Source organism: Onychostruthus taczanowskii, unplaced genomic scaffold, assembly GCF_017590055.1.
Source record: "Onychostruthus taczanowskii isolate IOZ18803 unplaced genomic scaffold, ASM1759005v1 scaffold156, whole genome shotgun sequence".
In the NCBI taxonomy this organism is placed as follows: Eukaryota; Metazoa; Chordata; class Aves; order Passeriformes; family Passeridae; genus Onychostruthus; species Onychostruthus taczanowskii.
Genome location: NW_024498751.1, coordinates 708,226 through 731,488, shown reverse-complemented (window position 1 = coordinate 731,488; position 23,263 = coordinate 708,226). Strand labels below are relative to the sequence as shown.

At 39.3% G+C, this 23,263-nt stretch overlaps 1 protein-coding gene across 2 annotated transcripts in view; it reads left to right on the top strand.

The window, feature by feature from the left end:
* The window catches only part of DISC1 (DISC1 scaffold protein), a 132,650-nt gene that overhangs the window by 66,195 nt on the left and 43,192 nt on the right, over positions 1–23,263 (top strand). For both annotated transcript variants that reach the window (XM_041399144.1, XM_041399143.1), the window contains exon 7: positions 22,824–22,884. In XM_041399144.1, coding sequence (XP_041255078.1) covers positions 22,824–22,884 — 61 coding nt within the window. The remainder of the gene's footprint in view (positions 1–22,823; positions 22,885–23,263) is intronic.

Genomic DNA, 23,263 nt, shown 5'->3' with positions numbered 1-23,263 from the left:
GATTTGCATAATAATTGTTATAGCTGCACTAAAACTATAGAGCTTTTTTTTCCAGAAGAAATGAGAATTGTTGCACAATTTAGTGAAAAATTCAGCTTTTGTAGCATATCCAGCAATACCCTAACTGTAACTAAGGAAAAAAAATGTAAGGAAAATGCAGTGATGGCACTTTACTTGTGCATGTGTAAAAAGTGTGCCTGAAAACAATGGATTTTATAGCCTGTGTATTACAAAGAAATAAATTTGAATTTTATACTAATTGAGTCTTCATCAGCCAATATTAGGATTCAGAAGTGAATAGCTGAGAAATACAGAGTGGAGGTAAAAAAATAGGTAAAGCATCCCAGCATCCTTACTCACTTATAAACTGAGACAATTCCTTTTTAATAAGAGGATTTCTAATAAAGGAAAAATAATATTTAATTTCCATTGCAGGAAGAAGATATTTGCTTAGCCCAGAGTTGTTGCAGGCTACCATTGGTGTGGTTACTTATTTGACTTTTTTCTGTTTAGTTTTACTTTCTACTTAGGTTCTTACAGTATACAGTAAAGGGTTCAAAACTGCATTCATTGATTTCCTGTAACACAGCAAGAAAGAGCTAGCACTTTCTATGTTGACTAAAACTAGAGGATTGTGAGGTCTCTAAAACAGTGAACTGGAAATTCTGATTTTTATTATTTTCTATATTGACATTGAATTTATAATTAAAAATTCTAGTTGCACAGTTTTCCAGGCAGACAATGTTCTACAATAAAATTACTTCATCTATATGCCGCCTGTCTTGGTTTATTCAATAATTTTTTCTGTCAGGAACCATTTTTCACTTTGTGGAATTGTTGAATTTTCTTATTGGTATCAAAGGGGAGCATTAAAATGAATGCCATCTCACGTCCACATGGTGTGACTGAAAAAATAAAGCTCTTCCTCTCTTTGGGTTTCTTTCTGCTCCATCAGGTGGTCAGTTTGTGCTGCTTGGCCTCTTCTCAGAGCCAGGCTGGTTCTCTTTCTGCCAGGATCCTTTCTGCTTTTGTTTTCTATGGTTTCACTGATCACATATTTCTCCAGAAAGTGCTCCCCAGAGCAATTTCAGCTGCTCTCTGCCTCCTGATGTTGCACCACTTGTCTGCATTTTTATGGTCTGACCCTGTCTGATGTTGGTGGATGTGAGTTGCTCTGATAGTACAGTCAACTTCTGGAAAAAGTCCAGAGAGATTCAGCTCTTTGGATGGTGGATATGGCTCAAGAGCATGGGGGCAAAACATGTTACGAATGCTTGTGCGAAGTCAAGTGGTTCCTTACCAGGTGTAGTAGGTATCATGACGTTTCATTCACAATCTTTGCCTTCCAGAGGCAAGGCAGGGCTCTCCTTGTCTTTTTCCTGTGCCCTGGATGTGAATGTGCTATGGTGGCCCCACTGATGAAGGATGGAGCACAGCAGCTGCTGATGGTGCTCAGAGCAGTTTGTATGTCTGAGGTCAGCAACAGCAACCAGCTCACCCGTCTCCAGCTGCAGGCTGATGAACTGGTTCATCTCAATGAGACATGGAAGCTGGGCTTCACTCTGTCTTCTTATCATGGGCAGTCTGTTACAAAGGAATTCTCATTTCCTGACCCCCATCTTCAGCCAGAAGCCTTGAGGTTGCAACAGGTCAACATTACATGCGGTGTCAGAAAGGATGTGGTTAGCATCACACTTCTACCGCTCCTATGGCTCTTGGAGAGGGAGCAGAGAGAGCTGTCATTTCCTTAAAACCTGAAACCCTTGATGCTTTCTTGGCATCAATGAAGTTTCTCTTTTTTAAACTCTTTGACATGTTCCAAGTCTGGAGTAGAACAAGCATTCAAGGTGATTAGAGCTCACAAAAATATTTAATTCAGATTTATTTAGCTCTGCTGCTGAACTAAATTGATCTGTTAATGGTGTCAAGAACAGCAAATGACTTGATTAGGAAGAGAAAATCTGATTCATAAATTTCTTAGTTTCTTGAAGAATAATTTGGCTTCTTTTAAGTAGCCTTGCTTTTGAGTCATTACCATGACATTATTTGTGTGTGCGACTGTACTCCAAAACAATTTTTCTCTTCAAAATATGGTCTCTAACAAGCTTTATCAAATATTCCTTGCTTCAATGCAACTTCAGGAACATTTTGAGATTTGAAATTGATATTTCTACAAGGAAATGGTAGTGTTTGAAAATGCCCGTCACAGTTTTTAGTTTATCTCAGTTGAAAACAATAAAGAGATTAGAAAGCAATGATTTTTGTCCTTAATTCTCATATCAAAGCTGTTTGTGTTAATAAGATAAAATACATTCTGAGGCAATATGTGTAAAGGCTTGTTTATCAGCAAGATGAATAAAGTTATCCTCACTTGACCTGAAATTTTTTCTTTGCTTTGTGCATTTTCTGGATACTTCTAAAACATTTAAATGAAAAAATAATTTATATTTGAACCACACTAGCACAATTTTATCTTCCTGTTTTGTGTTTTATTGTTTAATTTAAAACAAACATGTAATAAGTAAAGGGACTATTAATAAAATAGTACTGCTTTTTCAAAATAAGTTTAGTGCTACTGAGACTCATACATCTTTAAGTATCATCAGAAATGATTTAGTAAAGAAAATGAAGACTTGCTACTTTCTAAAGTTATTATAAACATAAATCCATCTGTGACTACTTGTATTAGAGTAGCATGAAGGATGTTACACAAAAAAACTTCTTGCCACAGCTTTGCTATCTCATTTGAGCCAATTCTGTGTATCCCAGGTGAGCCCCAGAACAACTCCACGTTTTGTGTTTGACTTCCCCTTCCACACAGGCTGTCATTAGAGGAGCTCAGTCCTATGACCCCTTGCTCTATCCTTGTTACATCTTCTTGTGCTAGTTTCCTACTGTGAACCATGAATGCTCATCAGGACTTGAAGCAGTAGGCTTCCAGACTCTGTCTGGGAGTTTTGTGCAGGTGGACAAAGGAGCTGTGATTGAGGCAAAGAGATTTTCACTTCCTTTTTTCCAGTGGCAGTACTGTGAGCACTGTCTATTTGAACTGTTTGATTCAATCTGCAATGGCTCACCCCATCAATAATTTGTTCTGTCATTCTCGGTCAAATCTGATACAATCTTCATGAAAAGGATAGGAGAATCCTTATAAATCCTGGAATGAATTTTTTTTTGTTTCTTTATAAATTCAGAGTTTTACTCCTTGTTCTTGACCTCAGCTTAAAATGATGCTATCTTCAATTATCATTATTTTTTGTGCAATATGCTGATGATTTGAGGCTGTTTTGAAGCAGAGTTTTAGTAACATCACTGAATGCTGTGAGAGGTTGAACTCAAAATCCATTATTATTAGATAAAAAGTTTAATTGCTTAGGAAGAGCACCTAAAGGAAGGTCTCAGAGTTGTAGTTTTGTTCCCCAAGAACCAGAACTACTGAGAGGTGCTGATCTCAGAAGATGACCAGGAAAAAGGATACAAAGCTGTCAGTGAGAGAATTAGTAACTGAACTTACTAAAAATGAACATCATCGTGAGTAATGTTTAATTTATAAATATTTCAATTTAGCTGAAGCCACTCAGAACAGAGGTAAGTTTTTCAAGGGGCTTTTTGAGGGATCTCTTAATATTTTTTTGTGTTTTTCCTAGAAAGTCTGAAAGTATCGGGCTTGTAGGCAGACGAATTTTTATCAAAATTACAAAGGGAAATGTGAAAAAATGATAACAGTAGGAAGGAAGCTAATTAAAATCATTGAATTGAAATACTATTTTACTTGTGCTTGGACTGGGTGTTCCCTGTGGCATGTCACTTGCCCGTGGTGGTTTGTGCTGATGCAGCACTAGCGACAGCTGTTCACACTGAGGTCGAGCTTTGTGTGTGTTGGCCATTTCAGTCTGTGAGGGGATGGTAGTGCTGAGCTGGAAGCATAGTAATGCAGCTAAAACAGGATTTTGCTGACATCTCTTTTGTCAGTCAGTCTTTCAAAGATGCAGAGACCTAAATGCCCATGCCGAACAGAAGGAAATTGTTTTGTGGCATGGGATCTTTCCATTTCTGCTTTACTGTCTTCCCCACTCTCTTCCCATCCTTTGAACCTATTGGATTCAGAATGAAGCACTGTGGTACCCTCTAACCCCTCTCCCTGCAGCAGTTCCTGTGCTTATGATACGCCTTGACGTGTCCTCTTTCCCAAAGGCTGCCTTCCCCACCAGGCCACCTGAGCTGCAAATGTTCTGCATGTGCTTTTGGGGTTAAGCTGCATGCTGACACTGGCTCTATAGCAACAGAGGCAGTTGGTGCAGATGCTGAATCTGTGCCTGCAGATAGATGAAATACCTTTGTTGATAGTCTTTTTGAAGAAGGGTAAATGGAAGTAGGAAAAAAAAAAAAAAAGAGGAAAAAAGCAGGTCAAAAGCAGAGCCTCGCTGAGAGGATGAAAGGAGTTAGAGTTTGTTTCTGTGGTATGTACCAGCTGATTAACTTTTTGCTTTGACTTTTGCAAGTTACAGTCTGCCTTTGAGGAGAGTTTGAGGGCTCCCTTGCAGGCACTGTCAATCACAATAAGCCATAAAATCTGTCCTCTGGGGTGCCTTGCCCTCCACAAACTGTTGGCATGTCCCAGATGTCCTTTGGTGTGAGGGGGTGGGACATCCCAGTGCTGGAGGCTGGAAACCAATCTCCCTGAACAGTGGCTATTTCTGATAGCAGGGATATCCCCAGCGAACTTTTGAAGCTTTCTGGTCCTTCAGGTGATGAAGGATCCTTCCCGCAATGATCCAGCCCATCACCTGGGGTGAAACATGCATTGTCAGTATGCAGTGTATCCTCTTTCATCCCTGAGGATGGAACTTGCTTGCACCTTGCTTTCAGTGCTTTTAGAAGTAGCCTTGACTTTGCTTGTGTTTAGTAGTCCCAGGCTGTGGGTCTGTTGAAGCACTGTGCAGTTTGGAGCAACAAACTGAGCAGTTGGATTCAGCTCCTGTCTCTGATCCTGTACTCTCAGCTGGTGTTGACACAGTATCCATGTCTTTCTGAGTCTCTGTTCATGTAACTGAAATGGTGGAACAGTTCCACCAGCAGCAAATGGTACTCGTTTAAAGGCAGGGTGGTGAGTGGTTTATAGAACTGTAGAATGTTAAGGGTTGGAAGGGACTTCAAAGATAATGCAGTCCCAAGCCTCCCTGGGATGGACAGGGACACCTCCCACTAGACCAGGCTGCTCAAGGCCTTACCCAACCTGGCCTTGAACACTGCCAGGGTTGTGGCACCCACAACCTCTCTGGGCAACCTGTTCCAATGTCTCACCACCCTCATAGTAAAGATTTTCTTCCTAATATCTAATCTACACCTACGCTCTTTCAGTTTGTACCCATTCCCCCTTGTTCTATCACTGCATTCCTGAGAAAGATTCCCTCTCTGTCTTCCCTGGATCCCCCTTTGGATACTTGAAGGTTGCAATGAGGTCTCTGTACAAACTTTTTTTCTCCAGGCTGAAGAGACAAAACTCACTCAGCCTGTGTTCATAGGGGAGGTGCTCCAGTCCTCTTAGCAATATTGTGGCCTCCTCTGGGCTTGCTCCGACAGTTCCATGTCTTCTGATGTTGGGGACACCAGTGCTGGATGCAGGACTCCAGGTGGGGGTCTTACAAGTGTATGGTACAGTGGTGGGGTCACCTTCCTTGACCTGCTGGCCACATTCCTTTGGATGCAGACCAGGATTTCCTTGGTTTTCTGGCATGCAAGTGCACATTGCCAGCTCACGTTGAGTTGTTCATCAACCATCACCCCAAAATCATTGCTGGAAGGGCTGCTCTCAGTCTCTTCTCTGCCCAGCCTGTAGGTGTGCCTAGGATTGCCCCAACCCGCATATGGGAGCTTGCACTGTGCTTGGCTGAACTTCATAGGTTTGCACGGGCCCACCTCTCCAGCCTGTCCAGGTCCCTCTGGATGCCATCCCAGCCCTCCAGTGCATTGACTGCACCACAAGGCTTGGTGTCTTCAGTGAACTTGGTGAGGGAGCACTCCATCCCACCATCAGCATTGCTGACAGAAATGCTGAACATGTCAACCCCAGTGGTGACCCCTGAGGGACCCACTCTGCTTCCTCATGGAGGAGGTCGCATGCAGCTGCCATCTGCAGGCTGCTGGGTACAGAACATCTGCTCTTAGGCAGAAACCCAAGTAGCCTGCGAGCTGCTCTCTTTTTTGCCAAAAGATGATTCCCAAAAGGGTCTTCTATTAACTATCCTGGCAAGTCCAGAGGACATTTAATCTCAGCGTTTTAGGAGAAAATGAGAATCCTCATTTCGTTTCAGCCATCACAGTGAACAAAGTACACTTACAAGAGGCTGAGATTTGCCCTTAAATACAGTTCAGCCATACAAGCTGTCACTTTGGTCTGAAGCTGCTTGATCTGAAATAGTTGTGGTTCCCAGCTTGAATTCCCATCAGGGTACCCCAAGTACATTGTTGCCTCTGTGCTTTTTGTAAGAAGTTTTTTCCTGAAATAGACTTTTTTGGACAGTGAAGGATTTTATTTTCTCTGTTGTCCATCTGGTTCCTTCATCCACATCTGGAATGCTGTGATTACCCAATCCACAGCTACAAAGATAATTTAAGTCTTAAAAAGACAGCACAAGCTTGTGGAAAGGATTTATAGCTTATTAGGGTGCCTGTATATTTTTTCTCTGTCTAAAGAATGTCTGCAGTATTGTGTCATTTCTAAGAGTGAAATTGCCCCCAGGGAAAATTAAAATCCATCACAAAAATGTACTTAGGAGTAGCATTGTTTTCCTAGAAATCACTAAGTATGAGAAGCACTATAGGTAAATAGTGAAGGTGCAGAGTCTGTTTCTTGGGCAGTTTAGGGCAAAAGAACAAATATTCTTCAACTAATTGGCAAAGCAGGATAATTACTTTTATTTTTGTTAGAAGTGGGATGTGGTTTATCTGTGTGGCCTTGCCCATGCCCAGTAGAAAGCAGATTACACTAACACCTCTCAGAACTGATCAAGTCTTAAGACAGTGCACATCAAATAGAGGAAATCCACTGTCATTTAATGCTTTTTTTGCTAATTCCTTATCTAAGGAGGGTGGAAGATAAAAGATTAATCAAAGGTAAGTCTTACTAGACTAAGTAACTAAAGGTGATTTTTATGGCAGGATGACAGAAACTGTGACATGAGGGTTTCTTTTAATTCCCCTTCACTTTGTGTGTCTCCCCACTGCTCCTTGCACTGTGCAAGCTCAGCAGGTCTGTTGTGCCATCTGAACCTGGTAAGCCATTACATGCCTGGCTGGCAGGGCTGGCATGGCCCATGAGCTCGGGGCAGTGGGGCAGGAAGTGGCACTGTTCACTCTCTGCTGGCCTCCAGTGTGTGTCTGGTCCAGAACCTCCATGAAGCAGAGCTTCCTGTTTTTCAAGGAAGGTGTGACAGAAAAAGTTGAGGAGAGCTCCTTAAAGCACAGAAATTGTGAAGAAGCCCAGCAGGAAGAAGTGACATCCTCATGTGGCAGGAGTTATGTGTCAGAGTCCTGTGAAATGACCATACTTGGCCCCAGTAATCAATTTGACCAGTTCAGCTGGCCTCTTACAGATCATCTGATTTGGTGGGAGAACAAGTGCTCAAAACTCAGATAAAAAATAATAATGAATACATAAATATGCTAATCCTTTTCAAAGAATTGTAGCTATCCAAACGTCATGGAACTTCCCACAAAAAATATACTTTGACCAAAGATGCAATGCCAGAAATCAAAGTAGGCAGCTGTATTTTCCTATGCTGACATGTTCCATTTTGCTTTACTGAAGCAACACTAGCTTCCTGCTGCTGATTGCAGTCATGTGCCCTGTTTAAATATCTTCTGGGGAAGACCAAGGAGAATGAAGTTATTAAAAATCTGCATTTCTCTGGGTTCATTTGAAATGAATCATTATTACGCAATTGTGCCTCACAACTTTTTAGAAAGCGAGTATTTAATTGCTGCTACTCAAATGCATTTTCTTAGGGTATGATTCCCCTTTGGACATCTTTTCTCTTTAGATAATTTAGTTTTTAAAATGCTGAAAATGGGAATAATGCACAATTAAGAATAAGAGTTGCACCACACATTAGGGAAATGATAGACTGACAGAATCATGTTAAACACAGAGGAAGCAGAGATAAGCTTTGTTTCCCCACTCTTGTTTGCCCTGACCCTTTGTGGATGCACCTAGCAGTCTGACACAAATTCAGGTACATTTGTGCATCTGTGTATGTTAAAAGGAAACTTGTAATTGATATTTTAGTGTGGATATAGAAAGGCAGGATGACAGAAAAATATTGTGGTTTTTTTTTTTTTCTTCTTCAGGAGAAAATATTTGAGAGTTTCTCTGCCTCTTTAATGGTTTTAAAAAGTGGTGGAAGAAACATTAGGTGTGAAAAGCCCAAAGAACAGCAAATTGAAAAGAACAGTTGTAATTGAAATAAGGAAAGAAAACAACTCATAAGGTGATTTGAAAAAATTTGGAGAATTCAAATTCAGCTGAATAGTCTTTTAAAAGGGAGAATTTTTTTCATAGTAGATGCTATTGAATCTTGCAGTAACACATTGCTTCACTGCCTCTGCAAATTCATTTGTGTTTGTAATCTAAGGCTCCTAAGGTTAATCTGAGCTTTCCTGTGCTACTGAGTAGGTATACAATAAGCAGTCAATTGATTTGTGTTATTCTACCTAGTTTCAGAAGCACTTATTATACCAAATATCTTTTACTTTTCTGGGCACTCTAGCTCATCTCTGTTGCTGAGTTGTCATGCAATAGTAAGCATCTTATAGTGCTTACTCTCCAAAATACATCTTTCATTTGTTTGTATTCTGACAACATATTCATTTTATTTCAATTTATGTATGCTTTCTGATCTTTCATGTGTTACTGTCTTCCATATAAAGCATTTTTCACCCAGCTGAGTATTCAGTCCTTGCCAGCTATTTATAATTCACTAAAAGCCCATTTTCTCTTTCACACATCAGTTTGCATTGCAGCTAGGGTGGAATCTGTTATGTATTTGTTTGCTGCTTTCTCACTTAGGCAAATCCTTTCATTCTCACCACTTCCACCAGGAGGTTACAGCTATTTAGCTGGTCATGCACATGGACCCAAAAGTATTTTGTGGAGGTACTCAACTCAAAACATCCAAATTTGTTTCCCAGTATCTCTTTTTTTATACCTTTCTACCTGGTCCCGTGTATAACCCAGCAATTTCTTTCAGGCCTTGTGAGGAGTTTTGCTTAGTTCATTCAGCCCCTATAGATCCATTAGGCTGCAGCCTAATAAGCTGAAGAATTATAAATGTTAATGAAGAATTCCCCTCTGTGTCCCAGGTCTAGACATCATCTTGTGTGAGGAATGATCATTTTTATACAGTTGGCTATAAAAAATGTCCATTGAATGACTTCTGTTGTGTAATCAGAAATCCCATGATTTATTTGAAGGTAAAATAATTTTGAAGTTGCCTAACTGTTATTTCAAGTATCTTTCTTCAAGAAAGATACTTGAAATAACAGAATAATAATGTATTTTGTTTTAGCATTTACAGAATAAGCAGCCTTTCAAGGCAGTTACACTAAAATTTTGGAAGCTTAACCACAAAATGTTTCAAGGAATGAATCTTAAGATCATCTTTAGCCAGGCAGAGGTATTATCAGGCAGAGGTATATACTGTGCTGATTTGATGGCTTGATAAGACTGAGCTGAACTGACTGTAGGATCTAGACCAGTTAACAGACTTGACTATAATAATATCCATTGGCCCTTCCATTCATTTTTTAGGTGGCACCTACTGGCTTCATCTGGCTCATGAGGTATAGCTTCATTAGGATACCTCTTTTCCTGTCATATCTGCATGTTTCTGTTCCAGCAGTTTGTCCAAACATGTGGGCTCTAAAGTTCATTAAGTTAATTAACTGCTTCCATATTTGTCTGTGTGTGCATACATGTATGTTTGTCTGCCCTAAAAGTAAATAGTCCTACAAGTTGTTGCTGGGAATGCCTTGCCTTAATGTGTTGTGGGTCTCCTTTCATTATTAAACTGTGATTTTTTAGTCTCTGGCTGTGGGTTGGTACATGCTGGGTTTGTTTTCGTGGAGGAAACCGAGTATCTTTTGTGCGTTAGTTGCATTTTTATGTAAGTAATATATTCTATGTTAAATTCACACATCCTCCACATCTTCCTCATACTCACCTGTTCTTTTAATTTGGATGGGAAAGGAAGTGTCTCTGCGGGGTTCTGAGGATTTCCACACCTCCTGGGAGTTAATTTTGCCCCCTCTTTAGAACAGGTCAATAGAACTTATCAGGCATCAGAGTCACTGGCATCAGGCTACACTGCTGTGAGCTGAGGTATTCTGGTTTCTCCCAGAAGTGAATCCAGACATCTTTTCAAAGGCACTTAGCTCAAAAGAGGATTTCCTAGAATTTTAATCATACACCTTCTGTTTTCACCCAAAATACTGTACTTTGTAGCTGTGCTAATTGACCTGATGTTCTGGTTTTAGATTCATGGTAGTAACCCTCAGAGCTAATTTACACAACGTGCTTTGAACTGAACTTGGTAATGCAAATATAATGTCCTATTAGCAAACTGTGAATGGTTCCTACTGGGATTTGTACAATGATTCTGAGTTCATTATTACTGTCATTCAATAGTGTGGATGAGTAGAGGAAAAATAATTAAACAAAGTAGTACTTTAAATCCCAGAAGGAATGTAAAATCAACAAAGTTGAAAACCCAGAAGTCTTAATTTGTGTTTAATATATACACTCTGTGGAAAGGAAGGGGAAGGCAAGGGTGTGTGCTAAATACTCAGCGTAGCTGCCAAGCCTAATTGGATGGAAAAATTGATACCCAGTGAATAATGTATTTCCCCCAAATGATTCTGTATTTCTCCAAATTTTAGACTGATAATGTTACATGGAAAATGGCTTAAGAAGTATTTTCTTTTAATCCTGCTTTAAATATAAGTCATCTTCCAAAAGTGTTGCTTGGGGATTTAGCTGTATGACTCCTGCTGATATCCCTGGAAGTTTCACGGCTAAAATGCACAAACAGCGCTTTGAAAAAGCCTCTTGCAATCCAACACTGTGGAAGCATTTGCTGTGTGAGCATTTCTCATTTCTACAACTTGACCTGGTGTTAGCAGCAAAATCTATGGGGACCTTAAAGTTGGGAAAATGTTAAATGTTCCTCAACTTTGCCTAAACATGCAGGCTGGTACAAGTCCACTTCTATTAGATGGTGGGCAGTTTGTCCCTACTTTTAAAATTGAATTTTGAGGGAAGATGATGGAAAAACCAATCTAATTGTTCAACTGACATATTAGTCAGTCAGCCAGGCAAGGAGGCAGCAGCTCAACTGAAAATTATTCTCCAGTGTGGTGAACTGTTCCACTTGGCTCTACTCACACTTGAACAGAGTGCCCTAGGAAGTTGGCTGTAATCTGCTCATCTGCTGCAGACCAATGGACTTTCCCTTGGGCTCAGTCCTTCAGCAGCACCTTTCAACCTGCTCTTCATCATGACTTTTTTTCCCTGACTCCCTCCACTTCTCTTTTTCTCCAGTGGTTTCTGGGCAGACTGTCTCTCTTAAGCTCTTAACTGTCCAATAATTAGTCTGGATATCTGAGCAGGAAACCTGAATCGTCTTCTCTATTTTCAGCTGTGAGACTCATAGAAAATTTCATTCATTTGGTGTCACAGCCCAGATTTGTTGTGGTCCAGCCAGCAGACAATTCAATCTGCCTGTCCACCTTTTCCATGAAGGAGTGGTGAGAAATGGGTGGGTGTTGTCTGTAGAGCTGATTAGTTTGTCCTGAGAGTGTCCAGAAGAAGTTACTGCTGCACTTGCACCTTAGTGAGGTTAAGAGAGGAGCATAATTCTAATCATAACGTTGGACATTTTGGAATAGCCTCATAATGCTGTTCTTGCTGCAGGTTGTGGGATGTTCTGAAGATAGGGACCTTGATTTTTGCCAGAGTTGGACTTCTGCCCCATGTCTTCAAAACTTAGGAAATTAAAATTTTCCTTTTCAAGGAAAAAAATAATTTAGGTCATGAAGATTACATCATCTAAGCATGTGAAATCATACCTAAAGAACTTTTGCTATTACAAATTGTTCAATTAAGCTATTATAGAAGAGTCTACATCAGCTATTGGGAGGTTGTTTCAACATCACCAGAATGACCAGTAAAGTGCCCACCAACTGCTGTCTCAGGAATCCTTACTACTACTTGTACTTAAAAGTTTTCTTTTCTAGAAGTGGCTTAAACACTGCAAGTTTGGTACAGAGAGCAAAACCAGAAGTAAAATTCCCTGAGGCATTGAATGATTTACAGCTTAAGTGAAAGAGCAAAGTTGACAAAATCTGAAAAAGAGGAGTTTGAAAGGCAGAGTAGAAACCAAAAAGAAGAATGGAGGAGAAAATGACAGAAACAGCATAGACTTAGAAGTCAGGGAGGGAGACAGCTTGGGTCATATGGCAAATAAAATGTATGAGAAAGAAACTCATAGTCAAAAGTCAAGACAGAGTGTCAGTTTCAACAGAAATTTCTATTTTCAGGGAATTTTTTTTAAAGGACCACTGCATTAGAGCATTCTGCTGCTTTGAAGAATGAGTTCACTCATCCTACTTACAATATAGCAATGCAGAGACTCAATATGAAGGGCAAGACCTTTAATTTCTTTCCTTTATGGACATTACAGAAACAGAGGTCTTAGGGTTTAATTCAAACTAAATATTTTCTATTGATGCTGAAACTGTCTGCTTCAATCTAGAAAGAGATTTTGAATAGTAATAAGGCTGGTTTTTTATCATCTTTCTAAGCTAAATATGAATTCTCTCTTAAAAAAACAAAAACAAAAGGCTACAGGGAGCTCAAATATTTTATAGTTTATCCATATAAGGGGAAGATGTACATTTATGCCTGGTTCTGGTGACCAAAGAGGGTATTGAGGAAAAAAAGATAAGAAAGAGAGGGTAGCATCAGTGAAGATTACATGGTAATCTGAAATATGTTGGTGTTTGTCTTCCATTGGAATGTCACTGGAATCCCTTTTTTACTATGCAGTGTAAAGTGGTGTGTTCAACTAATTTATAAAGTGCACTTTATCACCCTATGTGAAATCTTATGCCTTCGTTTGTGACTACCTTAGCTTAGAGATATTAAAGCTGTTGTTTTCAAGAGCTCTACTGCAGTAGAGTTTTGCACTAGGAAGTTAATAAGAAAACTAGCAAAGAATTTACAGTGTAAACAACATTTTGAAGTCAGCCAATTAAATTAATGATCCTGTCTTGAAAGCAGTTCAGAAAAACATCTGTCCACTCAACAGTGTGCCCTTGTGTCTGTGACTCTGCCCTTTTGGGTGCTCAGGATTAGTAGAAGCACTTAGCGCATGTACGTTCTTGTAGGTACATCTGTTTTGCTCAGCTGCTGTAATTCTCCCACTTACATTGTGTAAATCTCTGCCCCAGCTTTGTGTGTAAGGAGCAGAGAGGCTTTTAAGGCATCACTGCATGTTCATGGTCAAAAGCATCATGTTTACATTGATATGTCAGGCATAGCCAAATATTACTTGTGCGTTTAATGAAACTCATATGCCCTTACGTGCAGGTTGCATAATGTCAGGAGGAAGCAGCTAGGGCAAAGATTATTAGGGATTAAGGAAAGTGACATATTAAAGCTCTCTTGTCTCTGAAATGACTGCAGAACAGGCTCTGCTCAACCTCTCTGCTGAGCATTTTTTTCTTGTTTGGAAGCCCCGTAATTGCATTGCAGAAAGGGTGACTGGTACAGCCAACAGTGGTCAAATAGTTTACAAAGAGTTTCTGAAAAGTTCCGTGTATGTGGGACACTGCTTCTCTGTATCATGGTCTCATTGTTAGCTATTTTCTAAAAAAGAAATTGCTGCTTCTCTGAAGTTTCAAGACCTGTTCTAGATCCTTGGAGGGAACAGCAGCACAAAAATGTAAGCTAGTGCTATTTGCAGGTATCATTTGTAAGCCTTGGTACAGGAAGTCCCTGCTTTATTTGATGTCATTTCAAGGTTGTTAAAAAATAGTTTGGAATTCTGAATATTCTATCTCATCACTGTTGGAATTTGTACTACTTCTAACCTTCAGTATATACCTTTAAGCTCCACTTTGCTGTCTCTAAAATTATCTGGAGGACTAATGTCTTAGTAGCAATTTGTTCTGCTATGAAGGTGTTTGTGATTTTCCTTTGTCAGTGATAGCACTGGCTTTTTAAACATTTTTCCCCCTTTTTTTTGTTGCTTTTCAAAGCTCTTATGCTTGTATGCTGCTCTCCCTTTAATCTCTTTTAATAACCAGATTATATAGCAGCATTTGGCGGCAAATTCAATTTTTCTAATTTTTTTTTCTGTTTTGCAATGATGTGGTTTTCTTCTATAAAGAAGTTTTGAAGACAGTTTCTGCAATAATTAATTGTATTTGTTGAAGTAAAAAAATATATTTTATCCTCTGACTTAGGGTTGTCTCTCTCTGTAGGTGCCTGGGTTCTTGCTAATTTGTATGGCCTGACTAGCAAGCATGTTGAGATAGGAAAAGAATAATCAGCAGCATTAAGACTAGCATGAAATTTTGCAGAATCCTTTTAGAAAAAAATTTCTGGAGAGGTTAGAGTGAGAAAAATCTTTGGTCATCTTTCCTTTGTGACCTTAAATTAAAAAGCCAAAGTGGGTTAGTAATTTAATATAATTTTTTAGTTGCAATTTAGGTACTAAAGCACTAGGTGTAAGACTGCACACGTGGAAGTTCAGCAGAACAGCCGCCTGAAACCAGCTTCTGTGTCTTTTAGAAGCCTTGATGTTGTTGAATGGCTGTGACATGTCCCATGGTCTGTGGATCATCCATATTAGCTGTAAAGTATCCTCTTAAGCCAAAAATTGAATTGTGATTTCACTTGTTTTATAGTTTGTCTGTCAGACAAAAATGTTTGACCTGCCTTTCATAACATAGGCATTAGGTGTTGTCAGTAATTGTCATGGAGCTTAGTCTGTGCACAAAGCCTTAATTGTTCTCTGTTGTTTGTCTTGGATATCTGTATAAAGGACTCATTCTGGGTCTTTTTATCTTATCTAACAGTGTTAAAATAAATCTTACTTCCAGGAAAAACTTATGGCAATTCAAGTAACGAGTTTGAACTCTTCTGGTGCCTTTGCACATGTTGAGTCTGGTTGCCTTGTTCCGGTGAGTAATGATTTCCAGATAATGTCTTGTGACTGCTGACAATCTACAGAGGACAAGCTGGACACATGGCTCTCCTTGATGCTCAGGCTTTGCTTTGTGAGGAGAAAGGAAAAAGGGAAATTTTTTTTTTGTTGTTGGAGCAAGGAGGCTGAACAGATGATCAGCAGAGGATTGAAGTAATAGGTGGCAAACAGGCAGAGAGGAGAACCAGGTAGGAGAAAATGTAAGCAAATTGCTCTCTGATACCTCTGCCTTCCCCTTCATTCCTCTCCAGTTGCTTAGTAAAGAATGCAAGAGAAATAAGAATAGAAAGTGAAAAGAAACTTTTCTCATGGGTTTTGGAAAAGAGGTAATACTTTCAATAGGTTAATAAGTTGTGTAACAAAGTGTAAACAATGATTCTGGCAGCTGCAGAGAAGCAAGGAAAACACAATTGTCCTATCCATGTGATGGAAGGGGAGAGGAAAGCTCAACCTTCACTTTCCCATAGGAGAATTCAGGAGACTTCATCCCCTGATGATGTTATCAGTGAAGATCTCCAGCATTCTTCCAGAAGTGCTACTATACAGTCACTCTGGAGCTAGAAATTGTGCATGAATCCATGTCCTCTCTAATTTTAAATAAAGTTAAACCTGTCTGCAATGAAGAAAGGCTTTCTGGGGCAAGTTGGCTTATTTATGTTAGTAGTGTAAAAGAGAGTTTGGTTTGAGCTCAGATTTCCCTGAAGTGAGAATGTTGTCATCCAGTACCAAACACATGAAGTAGGAATGGTTTTCTCCCTGGTTTTCTGTAGCCAATTTAAAAATCCACTTAGTGCACTCCAATCATTTGTGGAAAAGTAACCAAACTTGTGATAGGAGATGTGCACCTAGCCTGTGGTTACTACAGAGGTGGTACATGCAGGGGAGAAATTGGAAGGCCAGGAAGCTGCTTCCAGACCTGGGGCTGCACAGGTGGGTGGTCTGGTGCTATTTGCTTTGTGACTCTCCCTACTATTTATATAGTCTCTTAAAGTATCAAGGCCAATCTTTTTCACGTTGTTATGAGCTCTGGTGACTGCTGGGCCTACTGCCCCTTCAGTTTAAAATCAGTATGCTTGCTTTGATACTGTGTAATAAAACAATGTGTAAAATTTCAGCTAGTTTTTTTTTTTTTTTTTAAGGTAAATTATTTACTGCAAGTAATTTGCCTCCTTCTGCCTGCTGTCTCCCACATGTAGCATGGAAGGAATCCCTGCATCAGGTTTGACAGATTTTGCAGAAATTTGAAAGAAACTTTTTGAAAGAAACCATGTGAAAGTATGGTAATTCTCTTGAATGTAGGCAATTTAATCATCACAGAACTTGAAGGGTCACCTGTCTTTTTGGATGAAAAGTACTGCATGCAACAATGAAGGTTCAGGAGACAGATTCTGGGAATGTCTGTTTCTCAAATGTTCATTTTTATGCAGGGTGGTTTTCCCCTGCTCCTTGTCACCTCTGCAAACTTTTTATGTCTTGCTCAAAGACAGAATTGTCAGTTGTTATAGGCAGAGCTGCTGGCATCTCCTGTCATTTCTCTTTGTAAGATCTATTTTCTGGTTTTTATTTCTTTGTTAAACTTCTGTTCATTCTGAGATTTTCCATAACTTACATCTGCCCTGACATCTAACTTGAGAGCAGAATGTGGCTTCTCTGTTAAAATCAGTATCTTCTGTGTGATCTGTGTTTAGCTGTAATTTTTTGCATCAAAGCCAAGGTGCCACTTGCCTTATTGCATGCTCAAAATCATTGTTGCACCAAGGTCTACAAATTAAGCCATCTCTAAATATGCTGAGAACTTTGACACAAGCAGAAGGAGCATTTTCTTTGACTACTTCTGCTATGTGTAAAATACTACCATCTTTCCAATTGACCTGGAAAAACTTGACCAAACTTCGCCTTTATGTGATCTCCTAAAGAGAGGAAGCTGTTTCTTCTGGACTTGACGTATCCACCCATTCCCAGCATGTCTGGAGGTTAGACTAGGCTTCCTCCTGTTCAGGATGTACCAAAGTGCTAGGGAGAAGTTGAACAGTAGACACTCTGTATCCACAACTCCAAGGGGAACTTCCTGAGGAAGGCAAGTTGTTCACACTGTTTCAGTCTTTTCCTGTTTTAGGGCAGTATTAGGGCCGAAATGCTATGCTGCCCTGTGTTCTGCCAGTTTTGTATTTCTCTATTACTTGTCATAGCTTTTTATTGCTTCCCATATTTTTCCAGAGTTAGAGGGTATAAAGTGCAGATACCCTACAAAATTTTAAATGTGAGAGTGAGCAAAGTATTTTAAGACAGTGATGCTCCAGATGGAACCTTTGGTTGTTTGCTTCTGTATGTCAGAAGTGCTGCCCTGTGGTATCAGAGCAGTTGACTGACTGTTGCTGGAGAGGAAAGTGATGCTGATGAAAATCTTGACATGGACTCGGTCCCTCTGAGAGCTCTGAAAGCAGTGGAGTGTCATTTGACAGTGGATCCCTGAAAGCCCCCTCTTCTCCTGTGGGATGGGGTTATGATAAGATCAACATTGCTGAATCACCCAGCGGTTGTTGCTGACTCTTTCCAGTCCAGAGGGACTGAGACTGTCTAGCAGCCCTGCTTGGTACAGCCCTGCTGCATTCACGGATCTCAGTCTCAACAGAACTGCTGCTTCTGAGTGCCTGCCGGGGCTATGACACTGCAAAGCACAGCTTTCCATTTCTGTGGAAGGACAGTATCCTATTCTCCACACCAGCTGCTTACAGAAGGAGGGAAAAACCTTGTGATTGAGTTATGGAATCATCTCCAACTAGGCAGAGAATATTTTCAACTCCATCAAGTAAGATTGGGTTGTGGCTTTCATTTCTTAGATGTTCAGTACAGATGTTTGTGTTTCCAGTTCACCTTTATGTAGTGTTTCTAATTGCAGAATAGCCAGTTCATTTAGGCTCCCAGATTTTGGTCACCTCATCTCTGGTGGCAGTAGTTTCCTCAGTTGTTTTGTGCTGTTCTGCAATGTTATTCAGAGGATTAGCACATTTCTTAGAACAAACCACAATTACTGGAAAAGACAGGTAATAACTACATATCTCAGTATTTACTTCATTACTGGATAACAGGGAACCAGCATAGAATTTCATTTGCCTTTTTAAAGTATTTACACTTTTTAAATGAACCACTTATTTTTGTGCCTTTAATCCTGACCTTTTCTGTTCATTCTACTTGAGATCCTTGAGAACAATGCATAGGAGAGTGGCCATTGTTCTTCACAGAGCTTGTTCTTTGGGGTTTTTTCCTGTCTGTCTGCAGGATGCAAAATTCCTTACCATTCTGTAATCCAAAATCTTGTTACTGGGACTTGATAAATCATCTTGACATGTAGATGGGCAGCTAAGATGTCATCTCAAGTGTCACTCTTTTCAAGTGAACCTTTAAATATATCAAAGCCATTCTTCAGTTTTTCAGACCCCAACTTCACACATTAGTGTAGTACATCTTTCATCACAGGAAAGATCAGGATGATTTGCATAGAATAATTTTCTGCTTTCATTTTGTCTTTGTATTAATAACAATTTTTACATTAAAAAAAAAGTATAGTGACAGGAGAAGCAACATGTCAGCCTTGTTCACACCTAATTCTGTCCTCAGATCAATAATGTGTGTCTATGCAGTTTTTAAAATTTTTATTCCTAGATCCTTAAGTCGGGCAAAAATGTCATTGAAGCCAGTGGGAGTTTTACTCTATCTGATATAATATTTGAGAAGGAACATTATGCTTGTGGACTGGAAAGGCTAATTTTGTAGGTATCAGGCTTGTCATGCAGGCAGGCAATGTCTGGGAGTTCTTTTTATGTTGGGTGTTGATGTAGGAGCTATTGCATCTCCTCCAACCTTTAATTTTGTGTAAAACTGTGTGTCATTATTCATCCACACTGTCTATCCATAAAAAAAAGAACAAGAAAAAGAAAAAAAAAAAGAAAGAATATCTTCTAGGATGGAAGGATGGAAGGAAAAAACTTTACTTCAGACTTTGTATGTCTTGGACTCAGTGAATGACTTGTCTGGTAAAGAACGACTGATCTGTGAAAACTACTGTGATATTGACTACTATTTTTTAAGACCCTTACGCGATTTTAAAGATTTATTCTTCTGAGTTGCCAACCATTTACATCTGGAGCATCCATATGAACACTGGGTTTGAGGTATCTCCAGTCAAATACTCAGGTTTTATAAAGTTTTAGAAAATAGTGTTCATAGAATCCAAATCTCATAGTCCATAGGTCTTTTTAAGTTCAATTTTGAGGACCAAAGAATAATAGTAATGATACGCTTTCATGTGCGGGCTTGAATATTCTCTGTAAGTAATAGAAATAGCATTACCCCACTGGGGCTCTTTTCAGATGAGAAATGACATGTAATGATATTTTAAAGGAATGCTATGTGGGTTAATTATTGAATGATATCTATGCAGCTTCTAAAATGGCAGATTTGCATTCTGTAGCAATTAAAAGGCCACCATAGGAGCTCACTGCTGCTTCTCAGTCCTGTCTGACCAGAACTTATTCCAAGACTGGACTTTGCTGTAGTAAGAAGAAAGGAAAAATTAAGATAAAATAAGGGAAATAAATGCTGACTCACTTTCTTCAATTAAGACTTCACAAGAGAAGTTTAATTTTAGTCTTAGCAAATAACCAGGTGTTCTGATCTTCTGTGAGTATTTATACTTCTTTATTTTAATAGAGAATTTATACTTCTTTATTTTAATAATTTCCCTCAAGGCCAGTATAAGCCAAGCATGTAAATCCCAGAGAACTGATGAAAAAAGGCAACCCCATTCACTTAAATGTAAAAATAAACCATTTGGCACGCAAAGAAGAATCTCATAAATTATTATTTCTTTTCTTTCTCTGTCATCTAGTACTTTCTTGGCCAGATTGAAAGCACATACAGTTTCCTGTTTGCATTTTTTTGCTTTGAAGTGATGGTGAATAGATTCATTAAATTAGAACAAAAAATCTGCTAATCTGTTGCTTGTCTTCTATTTCAGTGAATGATCTAAAAGGCTGAAAGTATTTGTTGCAGTGCTGTCTGCAGTTTGTTGCAAGGGAAGTAACCTTAATCAGATTTTTAAGATATGTTTTCCTTCCAGCAAAATCTCCAGGTCACAGCTTTTCCAATTACATGGAGAAGAAGGCAAGGAGACAAAGCTAGTCTGGGGAGCTTTCTCTTTCAGCAGCAAAGTTTGCATTTCTTTTAATGTAGTTAAAATGTTTGACAGGAGAGAGTAGGGTTTAGTGATGTGAGGTGATTTCCAAATGAGTGTTAGCTTTTTGCTGACCTACTTTTGACTAGTGGTGTATTCTTGCCCATTACTTTTTGTCATTGAATAATGCTGATATATTAAGCTGTGTGCTTCAAGGGCACTGTAAAATTGCATGTAGGGGCAGGACTGAACTGTGAAAGTGTGAATTACTCTATCAGATCAAACCCAATTAAAAAGTGACAAGCGCAGCAGGAGAAATTGAAAGCAAGGTTTATCTTTCATGTAACGTAAGAAGTCACTATATTGGTTAGAAACAAAGTGAGTGTGAAACAGATTCTCCACCGCTTCTCATCCCTCTCCAAAAATTAATAATATCTGCTGACTTTATTATCCAAAAGAATAAGCCCCTGAGTTGTAACAGCTCCTGTTGAAGGACACTGTGACAATGGCAAGAGAAGGGAAGTACAGCGCCCGAACACCTTGAAGCTATTTGCTAACAAAGCGTGCACTGGGCCTCAGGTCAGCACATTTGGGAATTGATGGATAGGGAGTTTGCAAGAAGTGGTGGCCATTTTTATAAAGCTGTAGTGTGTCATTAAAGAAAGACTTGCCATCTTGCAGGCTTTCCACAGTTCTACAGGAAGTGTAGGAATAAAAGCATGGTAAGGAAACGGTGAGCTTTTACTAAGCACTATAGTTGTTACAGAACTGCTACAAGCCAGGGAAAGTTATTTAGTCTCCAGTGCCATTGCAGAAATCCTTATAAACCCTTTTGCATAACATCCATCAGCACTCTTCTAATGAGTAATGGGGCCTGTGAATGTATAAACGAATGCAGTCATGTATGTACAATACAATATTGCAGAATCCTGCTTCCAGACTATTGGGGCTGTGGTGGGTTTGGGTTTTTTGATTGTTTCAGGTTTTTTGTTGTTTGGTTGGTTTGTTTGTTTGCTGATCTAATAAATTTGTATATCAAGCAAAACAAATCAAACAATGAAAAAGTAAATCAGCCTTGCAAAATGTGTTCTATACTTGCCATTGCATTGCAGACAGCTTCAGTGATGTGTGACTGCTGTGTAACCTGGTGAACACTGCCTTCTGCACACAGTCAATGTTACACTGACCCTGATGCTTGCTGCTAATGGTATTACCTCAGTGAACTCCACTGTGTGTGAACTTTAGCACAGCTGATTTGGCTAATGCCGAGTTTTCAGGCCAGGCTTTAGTGGGTGACATTCGAGTTTGTGAGGGAAAAAAACCCAACAAACACAGAAGGGGAAAGCACTTGTGTGTAAGCTGTGCTTGGAGCTGTTGTATTGTAAGAAGGTGGGGGAGATGAGTGGGTAAACTCACAGGGTATCTAACCCATGTAGCATGTTTTTCCCATAAAAACAATGATGCTCTGTAGGATGCCTCTTCATATAAAATATATATTTGATGTACAATGAATTAAGACCTTAAAAGTGACCAAGTGATTTACAGTCCTACTGGACTTGGACTTTGCAAGCAGCTGTTAGGGAGGGGGGAAGAAAAGTTGTCATAGTATGGAAATGGTTATTATCTAAAAGCCTCTATTTTCCTGGAAGAGGTTTGCTTTCTACCATTGATGAAGTAGCAATGGTCATTCAAAAGAACAGCTTTGTTGCTGTGTGTTATGATAAACCGTCTTTTGGAATGCCTTCTGGATGAAGAAGTTGTAGGGACTCAGAGAATGTCTAGGTCTGAACTTTAAAAACAAACAAACACACACACAACTGTTCCCCCAGACACCAAACCACAAAAAACCTCAACGTAAATTTCATAACAATCTTGAGTGGTATTTCTTTTCATTCTATACTGTTTTGGTTTTATCAGAGAAGTTTGATACAAGACTGATAGCAATTTGAAGGACTGTTGTGCATGGACTGATGCTTTTGTTAGGCTGGCTTACTTCTAAAGATAAAGAGGAGTAATGGGTACTGCATGGGTAATATTTTTTTTGTGGGGATGATTTCTGTTAGCCGTCATTGTCTGTTTTTTATTTTGTCAAGAAGAAGCTTCTACATACTGTGTGTTTGTTAGTCTCAACATTTTCTGGCCCAACCAAGAGGTTAATGCATTTGTTATTGATCTATTATTATAATATAGATACAAAAGACTTTCAAGAAAAAAGGGAGAAAACACCCACACTGCAATTTGAATGTGAAAAAGATTAATGAAATTCTTATTCCTAGCTGACATGTGTAAAGTATGTGGGTAAGAGATGAGTTGGTTTAAAAAAGGAAAATCCACATAGAACTGTACAGTTATATCATTAACTAATTTTGGCCTTTATTTTGCAGTGACCAGTATAAAAGAAAATGCTGAGAAGTACATGGAGATTCTGGTGGATAAACTACATAGGTAAGAATGGTATCATGAAAACCTTTGAAATCTTAAAAATGCTTGTGCACACAGCATTGATATGCATAAAATTGTTAAGGAACTGGCATTAGAATAATACCAAAAATAGTTCAAAGTAGGAAATACTGTTTGTGTTAAAAGCTCTGTTCATGGCTGCATTCAGCAGCCTGGCAATGGGTGCAGGTGAAAGAAAGAATCACTGTATTCTCCAGTGCAAAGGGCTGCTCTTGAGCAGCAGTGGTCCAGCCTGAATTATTGGGGATATGACAGCTGGGTGAAAAATCACCCTTCCGCTCCTGTGCAAAAGCCAATACTGAGCAGGGCCAGAGAATCCCATAGCAGAGTTCTGGGCATCTTTAGCAAGTAATGACAGTCCATA